Source organism: Manacus vitellinus, unplaced genomic scaffold (assembly GCF_001715985.3).
Source record: "Manacus vitellinus isolate BGI_N305 unplaced genomic scaffold, ASM171598v3 scaffold_5_pilon, whole genome shotgun sequence".
Classification (NCBI taxonomy): Eukaryota; Metazoa; Chordata; class Aves; order Passeriformes; family Pipridae; genus Manacus; species Manacus vitellinus.
Genome location: NW_021940682.1, coordinates 17,481,445 through 17,507,079, shown reverse-complemented (window position 1 = coordinate 17,507,079; position 25,635 = coordinate 17,481,445). Strand labels below are relative to the sequence as shown.

The following is a 25,635-nucleotide window of genomic DNA, read 5'->3' as shown; positions in this document are numbered from 1 at the left end:
ATGCATAAGGCCCTGGTGAAAGTTATTCCTTAGGCAGTCAGCACTCTATGCACCTGCACAGCGTAAGGCTGGAGTTTGGGAAGCCCTCAATGAACCAGCCACATACAAGATGACCAGCGCACAACATGCGGCACGACAGGTTTAACTCCACGTGCACACAGCTACGGGCAGCACACAGCTGGGTTTACTACGTGCATGCTCCACTGCTACAGCATTCCTGTTGAGGAAATCCCCTACACCTGGCAGGTCACCAGATCCGACACGGGGTGACAGGGCACCCACATACCGTCTCGGTGTGCAGGACATGCACACAGGGTTACCTCGTGCTCACAACTTCAGTGCCAAAAGGCGCACAATGTGTTACAAGTGAAATAGGATCTTTTAATATCACATATCCAAACAATAGTTCTCATTTCAAACTGCAAAATAGGTCCTTTGAAGATCAGCTGCTCCCAAGCTGTGTGAGCAGGGTGGGGTACAGCTGCCTGGCACAACTGTCGAGGTCAGACCTCGTTTCTTTGGTAAGATACATGCCGGGAACAACGCGAATGCAGAGCTGTACCAAAAGAGTCCGCTTAGAAGACTAATTATTACTCCACATCCCTTATTAGAGATTTGCATTTTAAAACAGTCATATACATTAAATAGCTCTCCGACTTCTAAATAGCCAGCATTTGAAGTAGCACATATTCCGCTACCCCCACCATTTTAAGAACAAGCAACACGTGGGAGAGAAGGGAAACATTAAAAACAGACTGTCTGTCTCACACAGTTTATTTAACAATAGGTAATAAGAAATCAATTTTTAACAGTCTATACAGTGATCGAAAGTTCTTATTTATAAGTAACCAACTTTAATTGCATGATTTACAACATTTGAGGGTTTTTTTGCTTTCTATTTTCAAGTTTTACAGAAAGTGGAAGAGGGTGGGAAAGGGGCATGGGAGAGAGAAAGCAAGCATAAAGAAGAAACCCCAGGGACTTTTTCTCAGGTTGAAATAATCCCGTTGGAATTGTTTCTTACCCTCTTTTTTATGTTTTTTTTTCCTTTGTTAGATGTAAAAATAACGAAAAAAATTCTTTCAAGAAAACAGAAACCACAATATATATACTACATCCATTTGGCAGCTGCCCCTGTGTATTTGCAAAAATGTTGTCTTCTCTCTACATGTACAAATTACTTTAATACTTGAAGTTTTTTTTAAGCTCAGACTCTTGTATAGAAAATTCTTGGAGGACAAAAGTAGACTTCAGGAGGGGACTGAGTTATTTAATATTTTTACATTTTTTCAAAGAATTGACATATTTCCAACCAAAGAGGAAAAGACTGGTATTTATTTTTATATATATATATTTATATATGTAATGTTTTTTTAAAGCAACATTAACCCCTTTTGTCCTCCGGTTTTAGGAAAAGGTTCTCCTGTGTTTTTTCTGTTGTTCTGTTTTTGTGGTGGTTTTTTTGCAGTGACATGAAGAAAAACCAGAATTGGGAAAATGTTTACCATCTGCCTCAGTAAATAATAACTATCAATATTACATATTTTCATTAATTTAAAAAAAAATAAAACCTATTGGAGGTATGAGCAGGGCATCCTTTGGTGAACAACCAAAAGATCATCCTCCTCCCCCAACCTCCCCAACGCACACGAGGAAAAAAAAAAACCAAGAAAAAGGACTGGTTATGATTCCAGCCATAACAAAAATATATTCTTTGTACTCTACTGTCCCTCAGGTTCGTTGTAGGTTTGCTTTTAAAACCACAAACTACTGCTGCAGAGTTCAGATGTGTTCCAGGGAAAAATGTTGTTTTAGCTAAGAAAGATTCAAAAAAATTTGTCTTCAGTACAAAAAGTCTTGAGAAAATAAGTTTTTTATTTTCTTTTTTTTAAATTTTTTTTTTTTGCTCCCAAAATGCTACAATGTGTCTAGTGTATGTCTAGTGTACTCTGTGAAAGGTTTGAATTCAAGTCTGAGTTCTCGGAGCTGAGCCCCAGTTCCGTGGCGCTTGTACCATGGAGGCCCGCCATGCCAGGATTGCTAGCAAGCTGGGAAAGCATTGCACTCTGGTCCGGGCTGGCAAAGTGCCCTTGATCCATGGGGTTAGCCTGGGCAGCTACCAGTCCTGGATGTGGGGAGCTGGTCTGCGGGGAGACGTGGTGTGGAGAAGGCTGAGGCTGCATCCGAGGGGATGGACTGGAATGGGGGGGCTGGGACTGGGGCCGTGGTGAGGGAACAGGCTGCGGAGAACGCACTTGATTGGTGAGCGATGAAGGGAGCTGCTGGCCCTGGAGGTGCGGGGACTGGGCCTGGTTGGGGAGCATGTGCTGTTGGGGGCTCATCGGATTGGGCTGAGCTGGGGACCCCATCTGCTGCTGAAGTAGCCTCTGCTGGAAAGCCTGCTGCAAACTGGCTCCTGTCTCTGCACTCATGGACTGTGGAAGTTGGCTTATTTGTCCCATGTTTCCTTGCTGCATCTGCTGCATGTGATGCTGCATTCGCTGCTGCTGCTGTTGGGGATACCCGACGCCCTGGGGCTGCTGAAACTGGCTGTGGTTGGCCATCCCTGGCCCCAGCCCTGGTCCTGCTCCCTGTTGCTGCTGCTGCTGCTGCTGGTGGCGCTGCTGCTCCATCATCTGGTGCCGTCTCATCAGGAGGTCTCGGAACTGGGGAGCCATTCCCGAGTGATTCATATTCATCTGCTGCGCCTGAGGATTCATCCCAGCCATGGCCTGCTGCGGCTGCTGCTGTGGCTGCTGCTGGGGCATGCTGGGCCTCTGCACTCCTGCTTGCATGGGGTTCATGTTCTGCATGGCTGGGTTGGGGTGCACCCCTCCCTGCTGCCCTTGCATGGCCTGCTGTGGCTGCAGGCCTGGCTGCCCCTGTGGGATGCCAGGCTGACCTGCCATGCCCTGCGGGTTCTGGGACCCCGCATACTTGGCAGCCCGCTGCTTGATGAAAGCAGCCAGCAGCTGAGGGTTGGAGTGAAGGATGTTAAGCACCTGCTGCTGCTGCATGGGTGAACTGGGAGACCTGAGAGTCCGCAGTAGGTTTTGTAAGGCCGCCTGGGGCAGAGGTGGTTGTTTGGGTTGAGCAGTGCCAGGTACTTGACCCATCCCTGGCTGAGGGGCCATATTCATTGGCTGACCCGGCTGGGCTACTGACATCATGGATGGCCTCTGCATTCCTGGCTGCAGCTGAGCTTGGGGCAAGGCCCCCTGCACCCATGGCGGCTGCTGCTGAATTCCCGCTGGCCCCATTCCTTGATCTATATGACCACTAGGACCTCTGCCTATCTGTGGAGGGTTCATTCCCATAGGTGGCATCTGGGGCATCTGGTGCTGAATTGGCCTTTGGAAGATCTGAACCTGTGCCATCTGGCGCTGGGTCTCTGCTGCCCGCTGGATCTGCATGGCCATTTCCACTGCTGCCGGAGGAGGACCCTGAACTGGTGGTTGCGGTGGCTGGGGTGGAGTTGGAGGCGTCACCTGGCCACCTGCCTTGCCCTGGGACACAGCGCTGGGGGGCTGAGTTCTTGGCATGGTGTAGGGTGGCATGCTGTTGGGAGGAGCAGGCTGAGGCTGCGACACAGGCTGAGGCGGAGGCTGGGGCTGTGGGGTTTGTGGCGTTGGGGGCTGCTGGCCCGTTGGAGTCGTTGGGGTGGCTGGTGTGGGCGAGGGCAATCCCTGCTGCTGGCCTGCCACACCGGTGCGCTGCATACTCGCCATCCTCCTTCGCAGCATCTGCGCCTGTTGCAGGCGGTGCTGAAGCTGTTGCTGACGGAGCTTGTGTTTGATGTTGAGGCAGAAGGGCACGGGGCACTTGTTCTCCTGGCAGTGCTTTGCGTGGTAGCAGCAGAGAGCAATGAGTTGCTTGCAGATGGGGCACCCTCCGTTGGTCTTGCGTTTGCAGCCTTTGGTGTGTTGGACGACCCGTTTCATCTTCTGACAGGATGGCAGTGAGCAGTTGGCATTCCGACACTGGCAGGCATGGACCAGAGACTGGATACAGCGCTGAATGCTCAGGCGGCGGGAATCACCAGGGCTCTGGGTGGTGGCAGTCTGCTGGTTGTTGCTCTCATCATCTAGACCAAGGCCTAATTTCTCCATCTTGTGGTCATGGTTTTTAGTGTTATAGCAGGTGATGCACAGGTCATAATCCTGGAAAGACAACAAAGGAAGAGTTATCAGTGTTCCTGAGACTCCATACAATAAAGGAATAAATGATGTCATGCTGCCTTAACAAATTACTCCCAGTCTGTTCCAGGCAAATTGTTGCTCTAGGGAAAAATTCAATCTTTTATGCCACACTGAGGTACTAGAGAAGGAATAAATCCAAATTATAGCCAGGGAAAGTGTGTGGGTGTACAGGCATCTGAAAGTTACACAAATACATATACCTTGAAAAACAAGTTTGCTCTGAGATAATAAGCCACACATTATTCAGTTGGGCCACAAAAACCCCTTTCTTTCCCAATAAGAAAGGAGAAGAAGGAGGCAAGGAACAAATAGCTGCTCATCTGCTCCTGCTTCAAAAGAAGAGGGCAAGAGTGGCAGAAGAGGTACCAGTTTTCAAAGGAGGAGAATGAAAGCTGCATTTTTAGTTTGCAGATGTGAGTTAAACAACAGTGTGTGCTGAGAGAGGAACGGAACAGCATTTACCTTCTGTGAAAGTGACAGCACATGAGTTTGGGCTCAGGAATTGATCTTTAAGGAAAAGACCCAAGTTCTCAGGAGTCATTAATTTAGAATTTATTTTTTGGTATGTAACAGAAAATAAAACCATATATTATTTTAACCAGAGCAAATGGCATCATCAGCTTTTAATCAGAGCTTTTCAGAACCAAATCTGAGACAGCTATTCCCTTCCAGCAGGCAAAAAAACTAAGTTTCAAGCCAGAGTCAATGACAGTCCAACTCCTAGAAGGCACAGCATTGAAGATTGAGTGCAGTGGTCTGGAGTAGTGGAGGAGTTGCCCAAGTACTGGGATCTGACTTGTAGCATAGCAAAACCCAGAAAACCAGCAGAGCGCCCTATTTACAGAAATAGTGCAGCCCAACACTTCTGACTCTTCATGAAGAAAGTATGCACTGCTCTTCAGAAAAATCAGCTCATCCTACCATTACAGCTCAAGCAACGGCTACAGTTCCCAACTGCTTAAGCAGCAGCACCTCAAATGAACTACAGGAAACACAATTCTACTTCAGCTCTCCACAGACTGAAAGTAGAAGACAGGAATCACTCCAAGCAGCAGATTAGTAGAACTGCTTGTTCTGGAAAATGTTTTCTCTCCTTTCTTTCTCTACTGCCAGTGGATGAACTGTACAGATCTTTTTCCATCAGTTAACAATGAGAAATCAGTTCAGGTAAAAAGCACTTTGGGCACAAAGATACAGGGACAGAAGCAGGGAAGACTTCACCAAACATACCTCACAGACAGTGCAGTGCCATCTGGTCTCCACATGATGCTTGCACTCATTGCAGGTGTAAACAAAGCGGTCTTGGCTTTGTGTATGCAGTTCCACCAGCATGCACATGGTTGACCACTGGGCCCTTCGTAGTGAGGAGAACTCCAGGTGCTTGTCTCTAGCAAGGGTTAGGAAAGCATCACGCCCATCCATCAGGTCACATGGGATGAGTGGGTCAGGTTCAATGATGGGGGGCAGGGAGTTGGCTGCAGGGCCAGCAATGAGACGGATGACAAAGAAGACCTAAAAAATAAAAAACCCCTCATTACACAGAGAGTCCAATTCCAAGACCAACTAACACTTGAATGACACATCACCAGGTGATGTGCTTGGTAAGGACCTGGAAATCTCAGACCTCTGGGAGCCCTGCAGGTTCACCTTCCTCTGAAGCATTAGGTAAGGGGGACTGGAATGAACCATAAAACTGTTGTGACAATCTAGACTGTTCGGAAGTTCTGCCCGAGCGCAATTGCATTTATCCCCACTGCCCTCGCAGCAAAGAGCACCCAGACTTACTGTCACTTATCTGTCTGGTGTGCCTCTCAACTCTCCAGCCAAACCTGCATAATTTACAGGGCATGATTGTTTGAAGTATCAAAGCTTTGTACACCTCTTTACTGAAGTAAAATACATATTTCTCATTCAATCAACTCTTACCTCCTTGTGCTTCTCCATAGTGGCGTACAGCTTTTGGGAGAGGTCATTGGACACGTTGGGCATGCCAGGCTTTTTCTTATTGCCACGACTCAAGCTGCTCTTGTTCTTACTTGTCTTCTTATTGTTCTTCTTTTTGGCATTTTTACTGTCTCCCTTGCTCACCTAGTAATTTTAAAGACATTTCATGTCAGGTATCCAAGTAACATTTAGCTTTTTATTACTTTCAAATATTCTGTAACTGCAGGACAAAACACTTCACAATAATTTACTCTGAAGACACTTATCAGGGTCCCCAGAAACATTAAATTAATTCCATTAGAATCACTCCAAAAGATATCAAGATCAGCAAGACACACATCTAAAAATACTGAAAGCATAAATGCTCAAGAGGTGCAAGGGAAACATTATTTAATAAAACTTGTTTGTCTGATACAGCTGCACACTGAAGAAACTCTTGGACAATCACAAAGGGGTTCAGCAGATGAATTCTCAGTGCAATTCAAAAATAAAAATAAATGAAAAGTACAACTGATACCACACTAACCAGAAGTAAGAAAGACTTAAACCACCTAAATTTAGTTTCCTACAGCTTTCCAAGAGATTTATTTTTAATAGACTGCACTAAACTGTTTTGATATGAAGCTGTTGTTCTGAGTCCAAAAGACATTAGCAGTGCTATTTCTAGCATTCACCTTCCTCCTGTCACATCTTGCAACAGTCAACAAAACAGGTCAGCTTAATTTTAACTATATTCAGTTAGCAATGAGCATTTATTCCTCACTGGGCTGGTGAAAGGGCCCCCCAAAACATGACAGCATATGATGACCAAGGATCAAAGCAATTCTTATCCAAATAAGCATTTTTCCTACGCTTAAAATAACTGCCAGAATGGAAATTTCCAGTGACCATGAATGATTATCACTTCATTTGACAGTACAATTTATTATTGCCTCATTTTCAAGAGGTAAAACATAGGGTCAATGAAGAGTTAAAAATATTTTTAATAATAAAGGTTAAATAGTAATGTTCTGCAAGCTTGCTCCACCTCAGGATTTTGGGGCCAAACTGCTGTGAAGGCTCAACTAAATGTTGACCAATCTCACACAGAGTGCTGAGCAATTCCTCGCGAGAGGTTTCTCGTGTATTAGAGAGATGGGAACTTGCAGCTATACCACGTGGAAAACAAACAATACCTTGCTAAGAAAGATGTTAATTAATGCAAATTTGATATCCAGTTGCCTAATTCCCATGTTACTCTTGCACTTAGATTGAACTAAGTCCTTGAAAGAAGGCATTGCAAAGAGCAGCACGGGAGAAGTACAATTTCTAATTGTAATGTTAAACCTAACTTTTTTGATCCAGAGGTCTTTTAGCAAAAAAAATTCTAAACCCCAACAAAAATCTAGTATCTGATAAGGTGACGAAGCAGCAGCATTTAAACAGAATTAACTAACAGGTACTACTGTGTGAGCAAAAGTACTAACCTTATCCTAGATTCACCACCTCTTCCATAAAAGCTTAGAAGATCCAAGGATAGGCAGATGCATAAAATCTGCATCTGTTCACTTTCAAATTTATTGCTGAATTAAGAGGCATGCCTTATTTTTGTGGAATGTGAAAACACAGTTGCACATTCTCAAAAAAACCCCTACACGAGACACCAGCAAGAAGTTTCTCTAGTTTAAAGTAACCCAACAACAGTTTAGCAGTAATTTGTGCTTCAGATCCTCAATACCTCAAAGCTAGTAAACAAACCTATTGAGAGTCAAGTACTAACTGACAGCACTCCGCTACCTTCTCAGACCATCTGCTAAGATTGGTGTTAGAACATGTAAGTTAGAAGAAAAGAGTTAGCCACTATTCAAAAGCTAAAGCTTAAGGAAAAACACTTCCAAGTCAGGCTGAAGTGGCAACATGAACATGGATAACAATTGGATTTCAGCAGAAAAATATTCAACTAGCATCTGTTTCAACCTTATTGCCTTTGGTAATTAGATAGGTTTATAGCCATATGAACAGCTGCTGCTCATCGAAATGTAGTTTAGTGGTATTTTAACAGCTCTAATTTATAAACTGTAAATTTGAAATTTATCTTACAGTGAAAGGTGAAAAGGCCAGTTAACCAAAGTGCCTTGGCCCCCTCCTTTTTTTATAATTAGCCACATATAATCACAACTTTACATTAGATCATGAAATAGCAGAAGCATTCTTACATCCGTGCTTTCATTACTAGTGTTTTCTTCTCTCTTCCGCTCTTCTTCCTCTTGCTCTAGTTCCTTAATGCTCTCCTCTAGAACATTAGGCCAGAAGTCCCCTTCGAAGTAAGGTAACTCCTTTGCACTTGTTAGACGATCTTCTGTTGCCTGCTTAAATATATCCTAAAAGAGAGCAAACCCACTATTGGTTACCACTATTACAAGTCACATAACCATAGGCAAAGTTCCCAATAAATGACAAAAATGGCATCAGCAGACCAAACAGAGGAGAGCTTAATATTTCAATACATTTCATGAGAGCACATTCTAAGTGCAGATTTAACACTGCATCAGTTATAGTTTGTCAAATACATTTCAAATATTCCCATTTGGAAGGAAAAAAATCATTACCATGTGCTAGATTTCAATATGCATACTTACCAAATGGGACAATATAATCACTATAATCTCGACAATAGCTGAAGTACTGATAATTCCAAAGATTTTACATACTTCTAACTGCATGAGCATCCTAACCCTCCATTTTTATCTAACACAAGAAGATTTAAGATCTCATGTATTTTCTTTTGCTCTCTTTTACAGTATTCCTCAAGAATTTAGTTTGTTCTAAGGAATCATTTCAAAAGTCTTGCTAGAACAATTTCAGAAGCTAAATGCTTTGAAGAGGATATGTTTTAACTCCAAACTTTTAGTGCTCAATTCACTTAAAACTAATGTAGTAAATGCCAAGAATCAGGCACAATAAGGCAAGGAAGAAAGGCAAGACAAGATCGGTCAACGTCCCCCAGCATACACTTAACACACCTTGTAATCGTGGACAATGCGCTCCGACACAGACTTGTCCAGCATCTTTTTGTACCACTCTTGCAGTCGTTTGGGTTTGGGTATCTTTTGGTCAGGAGGATGGCAGTGGAAGATGTAGTCATCTCCTTCGCTGGGTGGGCATGCCCAGATGTGTCCAGTAGTATACCTGGCATGGTTAGACAAAACCGGGACATGTGGGCTCTGACGACACTCGCGCGCTCTCCTCTCTGCCGCCAGGTGGCATCACCACCTAGTTGGCCGCAGTTCCCAGATGGACAATAATTACAGGGCTCTGTATTCTAATTCCAGTCTTGGTTCGTTTTAATTCCAGTGTTTAGGCAGTAATCTTTTCGTCTTTTCACACATTTTTTTAAATTCAGAGCTATATATATAGTAGTCTATATCTAAGGTGTGTTCATTTTCCAGCCTAGATAAAAACTGAAGCCTGATCTGGACCTGCAATTGCCATCTCCCAATTAACTAATGGGAGAAAGACAGAGATGAGGTATTTCACTATAAAAGCTTGAGACACTGCAGTAATTCATTATGTAGCAACATTTTAAGAACAGATTTACTTAAACACAGAATTTCCACTTTTCTATTGGAAATCCTCTGGTTTTTAACTTTGAGAATCAGTTTTACCAATTAGTTTCACCCTTTTATCTGGGAATAAACAGTCCCTGTCAACCCATGCTATTGGGTGCACAGTCTAGAATACTATCAAGATAGATGTCAGCCAAATAGTAGCAGCTGCAGAGAATATAACTCCAAAGATCACTTCTTCATCTTCAGTTCTTCTCTATTTTAGAAAAGAACTCCAGTAGGAGGAATAATCAGCTCTCAAGTTAGAGAAAAATAACCATCCTTGCCATGTTGAGAAACAGCTCTGCAGAACCCTACCCAAACCCTGGGAACTGCAGCCAGTTGTCATTCCTTCTGCCTGAGAACGGAGAGATGATACTGCGTGACCAATATTGTTTTCCCAAAATGAGATCCTGATGTTACCCATTAGCACAGAAAACAACATTAAGTAAAACTTGAGGCCTGAGCTCTGTACAGCAGTTGTACAGACTAGCAGGTTAGAAAATACATAACAAAAGAAGCAGAAAGATCCTAATGTATGCTTTTGAAGCACTAAAGAATTCTCACTGAAGACAGTACCACTCACCTCCATTTCAACTCCCCTAACTTTTCTCAAGGACCCGCTTTAAACACAGTCCCTAACAATTTCTTCACAAATAACTTTCTGCCAAGTTACACCAGATACCTTTGACAATAGGTTGATGTTTACTTCAGTGCCCTTTCTACTTCAGTAATCACAGTCATTTGATTTCCACCTTTCTCGTTACTTCAGTTGTTTTTTGTTCTTTTGTGCTGTCCCAAGTATATTCTCTTTCTCTCCTAACTCTTCAGTTTCTTAGAATTTCAACTACTCCTTCTGCAAGAGATTCCTTAGGGACCTTATACAACTATCACAGAGTTAATCAGTACAGACAGAATACACTTAACTTTCTCCTTATAAACATGGGTAAGAACTTACTTGCCAGCCCAAAGGAATGACCTAATTAAAGCAGTAGCATTACACAAGGACTACACTACAAACAACATGGGCAGCAAAATTTTATGGACTAGATAATAGCCCACTTTTTCTACTTAGATTTAAGAAAGTTTATGTGAGTTTGGAAACCTAAAAATATCTGAAGCACAAGCCTTTCCTGAAAAGCCTGCAACCCCTTTTTGTCTCTTCCCTTTTTCAACTATGTACAGTTGTTGCTATGATATGATACCTAGGCACCATATTCTGAACTATACAATGTAGTAATTTAATTTGCACTAAAAACTGCCTATCACAAATGCTGTACAGAAGAAAACGTTAAAAACATACTTACCCTAGTTTCTTAACATATTCTAGATATCCAATTAGTATTTCATGATAGACAGCAGTCCTCAAGCATTTAGGGCGGAAGAAATGAACACTGTCAAGGTAAGATATATACACTCGCCTAAAACAAGAAAAAACAAACCGAAGGTGTGAGGAGGAAGAGAGATTTCAAAGTGGTTCTACAAGTTTATTCATGTTATTTTATACATCTGAAGCATCCATTACAACAGCAGTCTCCAAAGTCTCTGATCCTAATTTACCTCTAGAAACTTGGCCTCCTTTTGATACGCTAGCCTCATCTCCCTAAAATTATACAATCCCTTCCTTGAGAATATCGATAAATGATCCTTAGGGTGACACTGCCAGCCAGCATTCCCAGTAAGAAGCAACTCTCACCTACTCCCTGCAGAAGCTACTTTGTTTCTAGAACTTAACAACACTAAGAGTCTCACAGGAGCCACAGGAAGCTCTATACAGAACTTCACAAAGTTCACCCAACTGAGAGAGTACCAAATTAAATCGACCTTCATGCAGTTCCTCACCTTTGATTGGGTGGAGGGCAGTCTGAGCCATACTCCTGCACATGCATCCCAAAGAAGCACAAGTCTACACCATCAATCTCCTCAAAGGCAAAAAGAGCTTTTGTTCGGTAAGGGAAAGACTCAGCCATCTCTCCACTGTCCACAAACCTGCAGTTTAGAGGGGAAAGAGGAATACCACGTATGTTCGCGTGTTAGAGAACGCATGTTACTAGTGAAGGCAACAGATGAGGACCACGCTACTAATTTTAGTGCAAATTTAAAGTTAAACACTTACAGACTACTCAAATACAGGGCATCCACTTTTTACCATGAAAAAGATGACCCACATCATAACAAATTAATATGCTGCTGGAACATCTGTTTGTCAAGAACTGGCTGGTGATGACGTTTTGAATACAAGAGTCTTTTTTAATTGGATTTTAGAAAAAATTTCTTCACAAAATGGGCTATCAAGCATTGGAACAGGCTGCCCAGAGACGTGGTTGAGTCACCATCCCTGGAGATATTTAGAAGACATGTAGATGTGGCACTTAGGGACATGGTTTAGCAGTGGCCTTGGCAGTGCTAGGGTAACAGTCAGACTCGATCTTAGAGGTATTTTCCAACCTAAACAATTTTATTTAATCAAAAGAGTATCATGTAAGTACAAATAACTTCCACATCCCCCAAAAGAAAGCAAAATTAGAAATGGAAAGAACATACCTTGCTTTCATTCCTGGTTTTACTTCAACAGTTTTGTCAGATGCGTGTACCACTCTAACTGTAACCTCTCCTGCCTCAGGGTGATTCTGTCGTCTTAGGAAATCATTGACTCTGTTCTCCAGGAAGGTACCAAGTCTTGTAGCTGGTAACCCTGCAGGAGAAAAATACAGCTCTGAACTGTTCATATGTGAATTCTCTACTCAGATGTTAAACAAAGAGTGACTGTTAACACGTGCAGTATCTTAATGTAAATTAAAGCTTTACCTTTAAACCCTAACACTTCTAGATGGGGTGAGCTGCTTTTCCCCTGCAGGCACATTTATGGCTTATACATTATTTAAATGAATGAAGAATCTGTATTACAAACCAATTTCTATCCGTCTTAAAAGTCAATCACAATTAAGGTTCCTCCTGAATAGAAGTTATTAGTTACTTAAACTGGATTACAAAACACTGCTCTCAGACATATCTTCAAAGGTAGACACTGCATTTGCAAGTATATTCTGTCTATAAAGCCATACTAGCCAAGTTAGTCTCTCCAATTACCAAAAGAATATATTTCAACAATGGAAGGAAAACTAAAGAAGCACAAAATCAGTTAACAAAAACCTAAAGCTGAAAGGGAACATAAGACTTCTGGTGTAACAGGGCCTGCCTCATGACTAGCCATTACTTCTGGCAGAGTTACACATCTGCCAATCAGCTTTTCATTTTCCCCATTTGACATCTTTTGTTAAAAAGTAGATCACTCTACTACATTAAGTATGCAATACTTTCAGGTTGCTAGACACCAAAACTGATAGAAATGGTAAAAGAACCCTTGTATTCCTCCTGAATCTAGGGAGTTTGATTTTGGAGATTTTGAAAAGACTCAGATGTTAAAACCATTCACTGAATGGTCTGTTGAATTTTGATGCTATTGGTTGGCTAGGGATTTTTTTTATTTCAGGAGAAACATAAATCCTCACTATTTATAAGAAGTACACAAACCTAAGAAGTTTCTGAAAGACTTATTTTGTCTACAGAACAAATGGACAATGACTGCACACATTTCCTCCTACACAGCCATCAAACCAGTTGCCTTGATCAAGAGGAAATGTCTATAGAGAGTTTTGTCACCAGGTGATGCAATCTTGATCTCCATCAAAGCTCTTAAGAGCAGTGGTAGTCACAGTGACTTAAACACGTTATCATAAACTTAAGTTAGACTGCAGTCATACAGCAACTATTTCACAACACTATCAATACTGTAACTGAGATAAAAAAATGTGTATCTTGCAGTAGAAGTGCTCTAAAACAGTGTATTAATCTTTTCTATGACAGAGTATCATTCTGAACATCACAGATCTGATGGTCAAAATTGACCAAAAGTATCCTATAACTCCAAAAAACTGAAATAAATGCAAAACAAGCATAGAAGTCACCTCTTCCCCATTAACATATTACTTAAATTTGTTGGTGCAAGTGTCAGAATCTTACTTTTAGCAGAGAATTTGTTCTCTTTCCTGGTTCTTCCTGTTTTCTTTAGGCATCCATCACAGACGAAGCTGAAGCAAAAAACAGGAGACAGTGAAGTCACCCCAAGTCAGATCATCAAGTCCTCTAGCACCTTACCATAGAAGCAAAATCCTTCACCAGAACTTATCTGATCTGGAAAATACACTAACTGAAATTTTAAATAAAAGACAGCATGAAGAACAGTGCCAGCAGAAACAGCTCAACTGTTTCAGAGCTGGAGAGGAGGATCTAAGCTCCAGGGACTGCATCTCCTGTCAGTCACCCATGTCACCACCTGCAAGCCCAGGAAACAGTCTCCACCGGCAGGTCTAACAATAGCAGCTCAAACTGCTGCCTATGATGAAGATGAGATACCACAACACTAAGCAAAAGGTTGATTTTTTTTAAATGCCCAAATACACCATAGACTGAAATGATTCTGATTATTCCTCAGTTACAGAGTGTCCACGCTCTTCCACAGCAATGTGGATGGGACAACAGAATGCTTTCTCATAGATTTCTTGTCAAGAAATGACATATTTAAGCTCTTCTAGAACTTTACCTACATATAATTTAAAATTTTTTATGAAAAGTTTTTAAATCAATCAGAAGAAAACCCAGTATGTTGATCAAGAACCATGAAGCATCTAAACAAGACTATATTGTTTTTTAAATTAAATATGATCACCGAGGTCAAAAATGTTAATTCACCTGTTAAATTCTTCAGTTGTTACAAAATTTTTTTGAAAATGACAAAGCAGTATAGTTTGTACAGAAAACTGATCACTCAAACTGTTACCAGAACTAAAAACATCTTTTCATGAAGGGCTAGCGTCTTTAAACATAAAAGGCTGAAACGCCCTCTTCCACACAAAGAAATGTTAGAAACATTAAAGATTAAAACCAACTTAACACACAACACAGTCAGATATGATGTCTAAATTTGATGTTATCCTATAGATTGTGTAAAATTTTCAGGGAATGCAACTTCTTCCATCAGACAATCTTTTAAACATAACCTATATAAGTAAGTTTATGCACTAGCTATAGTAAATACTAAATATGTTCTCTACTTAATAAGGAGAAATTTCTCACCCAGAAGGCCAGATTATCTCATTATGAAGAACGCAGATCTGGTGCATTTTTCTTCCACACTCTATACATTCAACAAATCTGCAGAAGGCAAAAAAAAGCACAAAGGGGAGCAAAGGTTAGTAGTATAATGACTTGCTTGTATATTTTGTAATATTTAATTAGAGGACTTCTAGCATTTAGGCTTTAGAGCCTATACAACATAGAAGGTACATCTATGCTGAGAACAGCCTCCAGAATGAATTAAGAACCTGTCAGCTCAAATCAGGCAGACTATGCAAGGACACATTATTATTACCATTGGCTTGTCTTACTGCCATCCACTCATTTCTCTAAAAGTGAAGACCTTCTAAGGATAAAATCTGTAAACTGCAAACCCTGGGGTACATTGCAGATATACTGCAGAAAGGTGGGAAGGAAGAAAACAGAAGCAATATCCAAGTCACTTTCAGAAGACTAGCAGAGATTTAAGGACAACTGAGGTAAGTGATATGGTCTACTTCCCAGATGTTGGTGAATATAATTCCCCAAAATACCTAAGGTTAATTCAGGTATCGGGACAATCTGACTCCTTTTGAACATGCCTGTCTATGAGTTTGAGACTTTGATTGAATAGTTGTAATCTGCATAGAGCATGTAGTATCATACTGTAAATTAGGTTTATATTCTAGTGTTAGACTCTATCTTCACTTTAACAAAGGGAAAGAAAAGTTATGAATCAAGTTACTATTTTCTCCTTCCCACGGTCTTTGTAAAACAGAAGAATTGGCTGACTCTTATGCCCTTAGAAGGATGGTGTGGGAATAATAAATATCCTTTATGCTGATTCATTTGAGAATGAAGATAATGTTCACAGAGTAGTCACATAGGTGTATAATGGAGGGACCACATAAAGTAGCTTCAAAAAACTCTCTCAGGAATATAAAGAAAAGCTGCTGAGTCACCATCATCTTAACATTACTGAATGACTACAGTTCTGATTCCAGAACAGTACAGACGAGAGCTGGCTGATTCAAAACTTAACAACTTTTCCTTCTAGTACAGGCCTGTAACATACAACTGCTAGAAAAAAACAGCACCAACAGCTACTGCCAATGACTCAAATCAGTTCTGAGACTTCAGCATTTACCACAAGGTTTCAAAGCAGAGCTATCTGCATTCATCCTTCTGTCGAATCTACATGCAAGACAACAAAATGGCGTAATTTCAGCACATACATCCAGTGCTATGGATTTCCAAAGTACAGCTGTGCTGTGGTTTGGGTTCTCAGCACACAATGCTGCTTACTGAGCAGCCCCTGCCAGCTAACAGAGATACATGAAATTGGAAAACATTGAAAGACAAAGCTGACTGCGAATGAATAACATATCTCTTACAAAATAATTATAATGAAATAAGCATCATTCAAAGTGCAACAGCAATACTTACAGTTCAGGATCCAGTGTATCATTTTTCCTTTTTGAAAACTGTTCTTTGTTTATCGTGCTATGGAGAAACAGGCAATAAAACTCAGTTTTAACGCAAGACAACAAACATTCATGCCATACCACACCTATCCACAAACCAAGACAAAACTTGCAAGGAGATTTTTTTAAACACTCACTGGCACTACAAGGAAAGGAGTTGTATTTTACACAGTGACAGACAACTAGAGTATATGATACTCAACGCTCTCTGTGGAAAACATTTTCTATGGGACAATGGCTTGTATAGAAAAATATTGCTCCCTTATTCAGTTTTGCTACAGGATGAATGTTAAAGCTTGATGACACTCAAGTTTTGGATGGGTCTGATCAGTATTTAATAGTGAAAAAGACTACTTGATACACTCTCATACTCTGCAGGCAGAGAATTCCAATTATCTTTAATTACTGAGGTAAGTTATCTTATTTCAGATTCCCCTAGCTCTCCTCCAACATTAACTTCAAAGGATGTATTTCAGCTTCCAAACCCTGCAACCCCAGCCCAGCCATTACTATATACACTATCTTTAACTTCCCTACAGCATTTTCCCAAAATTTTGTTTCAAGCTTTTTCTGGGGGGTAGGTGTGAAGAGTGTACAGCAAAATCAAAGACTCTCCCAACAGTTTGCCACCAACATGGTAAAAGGAAACTAAATCTATGCACAGACTTTTACTGTGTTCTCAACAACTGCACAACATTTCTCATAAGCAGATGGTACTGCAACAGTGAAAGATCTGTGGGGCAGAAGTAGGTTGCCTGCTTCTGATTTGGATGAAAAACAACCTGATGTTGAATACAAGTTTAATAGCATAGCCAGTGTATAAAGAAAATGGTACGTTTGACATTTCAAGCTATGTCTGTCACCTACTCGCCTGCAGGCACGGTTATTTTTCTGCAGCACAATACTTTCACTTTTTCTCAGGGAAAAAGCCATTTTCTTCTTTCCTCTCTATTGGCAGAGTTGCAATTTTAAGCACTAAGTGCTTATTTTTCACTAGTTTGGTCAGTCCAGATTTTAAAGACAAGCACGAGCCGAGGCTTTTAGGAAGAATATATTGTCCTCCTTCTAGTAGCCTAAAAACCTAAAGCTAAACTCCTTCCCTTTGAGAAAGCCCTGTAGGCCATGACACAGCTTATGAATGCACAGCCCAAGCAAACACAAATAACTCACGTTTGAGGTTGTGATGGGTCATCTCCCAGAGAAACGCTCTCCCCTTGGATTTCGTTGAAGCACTTCTCACAGAAATGATACCTGTCAGCAAGAAGGCCATATTTGGGTGAACTGCTCCGTCCACACAACACAGCCCAAGTCAAGCAACGGAGCCACCAATCACAGCAGGCCAAGGAAGGGACAGGAGCAGAGAGCAGGTCATCAACGGCGACAAGGATATTCAATGATGCAGATTTATGGGCCCCACATTGAGTTTGGTTGGTTTGGTTTTTTGGTTTGGATTTTTTTTTTGGTTTTTTGCGCAATCAAGCCAAGTGCAGACAATGACAAGCATGAAGGAGAAATTAAAAAAATAACACACACACACAAACAAAGAAATGGGGGTTTGCAGGACAAAAACAAAAACATAGAAGCAGGACAAGACAACACAAAGCAGAAAGCCAAGGCAAAGCACAGATTAGCATTAAATCTCAAATGGGTTCACAAGCAGCAAACAATTAAAACAAATTAAACAAGAGTATTCCATTTTAGCATACCCATACCCTCTTCATTTTAATAATCCATGCCACGTACAGCAAAGAATTAAAATGAGACAGGGGGAAAGAGCAGAAGGAAGGAGGAACTGCTACTCTGACTTGTACATCAGCACAGCAGTTCTGTTGGCAGGAGGATCTGCAGGAGATCAATGGAAGAGGGACAGTCTTCCATCTTAAATGTATAAATGCTGAAAGGTCACATGATTCTCTCCCAGTTGAAAGGGAAAGCTAAACATCAGAAACTTCAAGAACAATAAAGTCTGTCCTCAGAATTCTTACAGACCAATTAATAGAACTGCTAAACTCTATGTTAACATTAACTACACACATAATGCTCTACGTGGATATGATTCAGCCATAGCCCAGTTTGCTAGAACAGTCTAGCCATCACTACAGCAAGCATTAGAGAGAACTATTTCATTTGTACTTGAATAGAGATTAATTCAAGATTCTATCCTAGACCTCAAAAATGTTCTAAAACTGTAGCCTCTCTATCACTAAGGCATGTTAATTGAGTGCATAAGACAGCTAAAAATAAAAAGAAATAAAAGAAAATTCAAACAAGTTCATTATAAAGCCACACAAACCAATAATACAGCAGCTATTAGGCTAGAACAACAGGTCCCAACCCTCTCTCTCGGTTTTCATCTGAGATAACACAGAGAACAGTACTTCTGGAATTATACATTTCAGTCAATAGATATATATGTATGTGTATTTACAATGTAATCTACAAGACACATGTATGCACCTGTTACAGTGCAAACATTCCCTTCTGATGTCTGAAAACACATAAAACATCTCAGATTTCTGAGTAATTTGGTCCATCTAGAACTTGCCCACAGACAAACATAAGCAGAAGATACTGACATGATATGAAAAGCTCTACACAACATATAAGTCTAAAACTACAATAATTATTATGGGATACGATAGGAGTGAAAAAGTAGGAAATAAGCTTAAAAACCCCCAGTCACTGCTATAAACCTTTGTAAAGCCTTTAAAGGTTAAGATATAACTTGTGTAGCTCTTTGGTTGCTTTCATCTGACTGGTTGCTTGAAAAAACCTAAAATTCTTGCAAAATGTTCTTGGCTTTCAGGTAAAATCCTTAGTGTTTTTGTTGTTCTAGTTTGCTTTGGGGTTTTTGTTCATTTGTTTAATGTGTTGAAATGAATAGAGAGCAGGAATTAAATAAATTGATGGAGGTGACACAGTTTGGAGTTAACCAGTCCTCTGCTCTATCAGATGCACTCTCATGACAGGCCAGGAGATGCGGCAGTGCTAAAGCATGACTTTCCCTGCTTCTTCCTGCCTCACTTCCCCAACTGGTAGAGATGCCTAGCAAGAAACTTTCTTTCAGAAGTCAAATAGGTTTAAATCCTTTAATAAACTCAAAGTAAAAAAGATACTCAAAAGAGCGGTAGAAGTGACAGCATTTTACAGAGTTACTGACAGCTACTGCTGAGACAATTCCCGTTAGGAAACTTCGTGAGAAAAAACAAGCATCAATCTGCTGAAGATCTGAATACACGGATCTTCCAATTAAGATGTGCAATTCAAAAGTAAGTTTGCTCTTCAGTGTCAACACCATGAGAAAAACAGACTTGTCAAGAATAATATGTATTATGAGCTTTAATATACTTGCTGCATAGTTTACTCAGTGTTCTGCATGAAAAATACTGCTGCATAGTAGGAAGTAAAGGCAACAGACTTGTATGTATGATTTGTAGGTAACTGAAGATTTAATTAACTGCAGGATAAAAATGTAGTAAAACATCACATTTCTGTAAACAAAAGAAGAAGAGCAAAGGCTGCAGTGAACTTCACAGAAAGAAATCATTATTAACACACAAGGCAAACTATTCAAGAGCACTTCCAGCAGAAGTTTGTATCTTAAAACACAAAGGCATACACGTATAAAGAGGGTGTCTATGTAAATACATGCACACCTGTAACAGATTGATCACAGCATGCACAACACGGCACCAAGTGAGCTCTCCTTACCTGTTCTGGTAGCTGTAGTAAGTGGCATCTCGAGGGATCGTGCACAGCTGTTTGCCATAGCAACACAAAGTCTGTGGCGAGAACTCCAACTGCAAAGAGGAATGTCTTGTCTTAGCACTCATACGTGTTGTCACTTGCTCTCCGTGGGAAGCAAGTGTGACCCAGACAATGCACACTTCCACCTTACTCTGTGCACAGATCTCTCTGTACAGCTACGTCTATGAAATGCTAGCCATAAAAACCAGTCAGTGGGCTGTTACTCTCAAGTTAGCTCTTCTACAAAGAGAGTATCAAAACAAGACAATGGAAATACATAGTCTCAATATACAGTGAAATACAGCACTTCTGCAGTAATAAAAACATATCTGCTTAATTTGCAATAGCAAAAGGGTTCACTCTAATCAAAATAAGGCTTCAGTTACTGACTTTTCCCTCCCAAGGGCTTATATACAAATAGATGATTTAAGCACTAGATAGAAGATCCATTAACCTCCCAAAAGTCAGATAACTCAGGATTGCTAAATCCTGGTAAACTTTCAGAATTTTTGACACACTATAACTGCTAACAAGTGCAACTGCCATATTTTTCCCCTTCAATACAAGGAAGCAAGCAGCTGACTAAAGATATTTATTTTCTTACCTTTCTTCCACAGCAATAGCCCAGGCTCTGCATAACTGGGTCAATTTCTTGCTCAAACACCTCTGCCAGTTTGGAACAGTACTTGTACACCCGGGATGTTTTGCGGTTATACAACCAGGCATTATTGAACATGAGCCAGATGTCATCTACATATTGCCATGGCTCCTGATACTGTCCTGTGTCCAGCTTTCTCTTGATAGTAGAAAGGTCCATGGGGTTCTTCACTATGTCAAAATAATCCTGCAAGAATACGCAGCATATCAAAACACTACTACAGAACTCCATTGTGACATGACAGCATGTGCATTCTCAGCATATAAATCCTTCTCATCACGAAAAACAGGTTCTTCCATGACTTGATTGTCAAACTGCTTGTGACACACACAACACACACAATGCAATCTCTAAGTAATACATATCATTCCCCAGTGCTTTCTTTTCATTATTCCTTTATTTCTCAGCTGCTGTTTCTCATTCACTCCCGATGCAATAAAGCCACTCTAATTTTAATCAGCAAAACAAGTATTACAAAAAGTAGAAAATGGCAATGTTTTTGCAGCCATTGTGATCTGAAGATATACACAAAAGCATTAATGGAAAGCAATTGGTTTTAATAGACCAGATAACCTAACAAAACCAAATAACTTTATTCTGTGATAAAAGATATTATGACTTCTCCATGTCTTTGTCCAATCCACCATCAACTATAAGGCAATTTCTCCTACAAAAGTCTGCAGAATATGACAGATAGCTTGTTAAAACTTTAGCAAATATATAAATGCCTGCAATACAGTAGATCTTGAATTTTTGCAGTGTTTGTGAAAATTCAAACAAAAATAAAAAACCACTAAAATATAAAATATATAAAAAAACCCCACCACAAAACAAACCCCACAAACCAAACAAACAACCCCCCAAACAAAAGAAACAAACCAACCAACCAACCCAAACAAAATATCTTGCAGGCAAAAAATGTTGCCTGAAGCACCTAAGCAGGACTTCTACATATACGTTTGTTTATATATACTGAAGTTGTGTGGTCAATTTGGAGACTTTAAAACACAGATCCCTGAACAATAACTGTCTTCTCAAGACAGTTGTAAAGTAAGCAGAAAATTCAGCCTATAACTTGAAGAGTCTTTTCCCTTCCTATAACAGGTACCCCTGATGGATTTTTTGTTTTAAGTGGTCTTGATCAGCTTAATTTCCCATGTCTTCAGACAAGTTTTATACATGAGAGGCACCTATGAAATTCAGCAATAAAAGCAGTGCAACATGAAGCAACAATCATAAAAAGCCCACACAGCACTGGGGATCTCTTGGTCATCACTTCAATGTATGGCATATCTGCTTATTTATCAAAAGGAACACAAGACCAAACAAACTTTCCTAAGTCAAACATTTTGTGTTCCACTGCCTAAGCCAAAACTCTCCAAAGACATCAGTATAAGTTAACAAGACAGACTTAAGCTCTTCTCAAACAGGTGTGTCAAAATACAGTAGCTTTGAATTAAAGCCAGGAAAGTATCTTGCTAAGGCACTCACAGGAATTCCTAGTAGTTGGGGATCCACAGGTTGTCGAAATGGAAGAGACTCTGGATCCTGCCGGTAAAGTGCCTCCAGTGTTGGCATAAGTGCCTGCCGCAACTCTTCTGGCTTGAAAACTGTGAAAAACAATCAACATTAGAAAGACAGCAGAAACAGCTGTAAGGAAGAAATCTACTAGAAAATGTGAGGTCTGTGGGAAAAAGACTACAGACAAGGGGTTTAAGGTACTTAGCAAGGCTTGTTTATCCTCTGTAACACTGAGTTCTGAGGAGGATATTAAAACAATCACCTGAAGACACAGAGATAAGAGGAAGCCATTGCTAAAATGAGTAGAGATGATTTACATTCCAGATACAGCACCTCTCTGAGGCCCCAAGAAAAAACATGTCTAGAAAATCTGTAACTGAGTATTTCAAATCTCTACTGTATTGACAATTTTACTAAGGCTTACCGTCTAATTCTAAAGCCTTAAAGAACTTGCCCAAAGGCAATTATAAGCACATGTATTATTAGATATTTTTGTCCAAAAGCCACAAAGGACAATCCATATAAGCCTACTAAGTACCAAAAAAGAAAGCCCAGGTTTTCCCCCACCCCACAAGATTTCTCTAGGGAGATGCAGTGAATTTCAGTCAAAACAGTGTTCCTGCTTACTTTTTTTCTTAGACTGCCCAGCTGCCGGAGAAGACTGAGTAGCTGGAGTAGTAGGTCTTTCTTCCCCCTCTGGTACTTCAGTCTTCATTTCAGGTTTCTTCTCTTCTTGCTCCATTGGGTCTGGTTTACATTCCTCTACAACTGGTTCTACTTTAACCTGGAAAGTAGTTTGGAACCTGTCACTTAAGTCTCCTGGGAGGCCACTCATCCACGTTTCTGTCCCTTAAATCTATCTGTCATTCTGCTCATCACTTTTTCCTAAGATTAAAGGTATCTTCTCTGTACTCAAAACTTGCCTAAAACTTGAGCAAATGTGTTAGAAAGCATCTTTAAACACTGTAGTAGTAGCAAGTTTGAGCTCCAAGTAGACACATGGGTAACCTTCCAGCTCTTTAGGCAGTTCTAGCAGTGTTCGTACCAGGGCTGCCAGGATGACACTACTGGTAGCCACAATCCCAGCTGTCCTTCGTGACAAGCTGTCAAAGCCCAGTAAAGCAGCCCATCACGTACATATGGAATCATTTACGTTGGAAAAGACCTTTAAGGTTGAGTCCAATATTAACCTGGCACTGCACATCCACCACTATGCCATATCCCTAAGTGCCACATCTACACATCTTAACATCTCCAGCAGCCTGTTCCAACGCTTGATAACCCTTTCATTGAAGAAATTTTTCTTAATATCAAATCTAAACCTCCTTTGGCACAACTTGAAGCCAATTTCCTCTCATCCTACTATCTGCTATTTTAACAGCTGTAGGACTGACATGAGTGCATTTTCACATCGGCATTTACCGAAGCAAAGCCTCACAGCTGCAATCACATTACCACTGGTCCTTTCCTGTGGCCACTGGCTTCTACCACAATTTCACCAGAAAACACAGACCCTTCTTTAGGAATAAGATGAAGACAATCAAAACTGCAGCTCTCACTGAACTCTGGAAAGAATGACTTGCACGGAGACAAAGCATCTAGCAGCACTAGGAAGATATTCGATCCAACATCTGGTCAATCTCACCTCAGATTTCTCTTCCATTTGCAGCTCTGTTTGCTCTGGTTCCCCTTCATCTGTTTTAATCTCCATTTTCACTTCCTGCAAGGGTGGCTGCTGCTGCTCTGGAACAGTCTGCTGAGAGTTCACCTCCGTGCTGCTGGTAGAAGGGGGGTTGGATACCTGTCCATCAATGCTTACAGCGGGTTGTGAAAGCTGAGGGAACAAAACACACATTACAAATAGGCTTCTAATGAACTTATTTTTCTTCCTCTAATCTACATTTTACCCATATTACACTTCCACCGAGTTTAAATGCACTCTAGTCCTTATATTTGCTTCCCCTCAAGTTCAACTATAGAAAAACGTGCATCAGAAACATGCACTGGAAGGCCTAGTACACAGAAAGTGACATTGTGTCCCTGTTGCATACAAGCACTATGCACATGTAGACATAACAAAAAGCCTCATCCATGTTTACAGTGAAATTCAAAACATGCACTAGAATTCTGAAAAATACTCCCTCTCTGGAAACACCAGATGATCTACAGACTTGTCTTGATGGAAAAATACAAAAACATACCCTATTTTGAGATTAAACATGACAGGAGCACAAAAATGAAAAAAAAAAAAAAAAACAAACCACCCCACAATTGAAGATTAAACATTCCACTTAAACATTTGCAGGGAAAGCAAAACTAAAGTATTTCCTTACAGGTGTTGTGGGGTGCTGAGGCTGCAGTGGTGCTGTTGGTGTGGGAACAGATGCAGTCGTGCTCTGCTGTGACAAGGGTTGCTGCTGTTGCTCTGCAGAAGGGGTAACTGGAACCGGAGGCTGGACTTGTGGAGGCAGCTGTGCCTGTGGAGGAGTTGGAGTCTGTCTTTGAGGGGGGTGCATAGTTTGGGACTGTGGTCCAGGTGGCATTGCCTGAGAAACAGGTGTCGGGGCAGTAGTGGCAGCCACTGCTGCCTGCTGTTGCTGTGATCCCAAGCCTGGGGGGGTGTGGTGAGGTGTTGGGGTTCGGCTAGGTACTGGAGAAGGAGAATTTCGGTGCATGGGAGGCTGTGGAAGAGGTGGGCAGTGAATATGGCTCCCTTGAGAACCTGGAGCCATTGCAGGAGAATTCACAGGACAGGAAGCGCTGGTCATTTGTGCCTATGGAAAAACAGGTAAATATTTGCTATGACAAATGCACATTTGCTACAGAAAAGCAAGAGAAATTACTGTCAAATGGCTGCTTTCTCACAGCATACTTTAAAAAATGTGACTATCAGCTCCATTTTTAAAAACTCTTTCAAAAGCAGAAATGGTCTATTTGATTTATTTTGTCTACACAAACATAAGGCTGTTTTATAATTTAGTCATCTCTTTTAGAGAAGTTTCAATAGAATAACTTATAGTTATTGATATATTTAAAGAATGGCACACCAACATTCTCAGTTCGCAAAGCATTTCTTTCTAAAACTGCAGATTTTTACATCCTGAATATGGGACAATGCACCACAGTGAAAAAACTGCATTCAAGTACACTTAGTGTGCCCATGCCTCCACCCCCAAGACTAGAAACTGAATTTATCATCACAAATAAGTACAGCTGTAACTCTACCATTACAAAATTACAAAAAAAAAAATTGTATTGGTCAAGGAAATAAAACTGTAACTCCACAATAATCTTGCCTGCAAACTAGGAAGAAGCATCAGTGAGAAGCAAACTGACGTTCCCTACTTCTTCCTGGCCTGAAAGGTTCTTGCTGAAAAGGGAGA

At 40.8% G+C, this 25,635-nt stretch overlaps 1 protein-coding gene across 1 annotated transcript in view; it reads right to left on the bottom strand.

The window, feature by feature from the left end:
• Nucleotides 1-740: 740 nt before the first annotated feature.
• EP300 (E1A binding protein p300) overlaps nt 741-25,635 on the bottom strand; it is a 58,875-nt gene continuing 33,980 nt past the window's right edge. Inside the window, exons 14-31 of the mRNA XM_018080532.3 lie at nt 24,586-25,026; nt 23,898-24,086; nt 22,880-23,036; nt 22,223-22,341; nt 20,678-20,917; nt 20,038-20,126; nt 17,497-17,577; nt 16,289-16,345; nt 14,864-14,941; nt 13,751-13,818; nt 12,272-12,422; nt 11,570-11,716; nt 11,035-11,148; nt 9,146-9,311; nt 8,339-8,503; nt 6,126-6,287; nt 5,430-5,711; nt 741-4,160 (exon numbers count right to left, since the gene is read on the bottom strand). Coding sequence (XP_017936021.2) covers nt 1,929-4,160; nt 5,430-5,711; nt 6,126-6,287; nt 8,339-8,503; nt 9,146-9,311; nt 11,035-11,148; nt 11,570-11,716; nt 12,272-12,422; nt 13,751-13,818; nt 14,864-14,941; nt 16,289-16,345; nt 17,497-17,577; nt 20,038-20,126; nt 20,678-20,917; nt 22,223-22,341; nt 22,880-23,036; nt 23,898-24,086; nt 24,586-25,026 — 4,938 coding nt within the window. The 3' untranslated portion in view covers nt 741-1,928. The remainder of the gene's footprint in view (nt 4,161-5,429; nt 5,712-6,125; nt 6,288-8,338; nt 8,504-9,145; nt 9,312-11,034; nt 11,149-11,569; nt 11,717-12,271; nt 12,423-13,750; nt 13,819-14,863; nt 14,942-16,288; nt 16,346-17,496; nt 17,578-20,037; nt 20,127-20,677; nt 20,918-22,222; nt 22,342-22,879; nt 23,037-23,897; nt 24,087-24,585; nt 25,027-25,635) is intronic.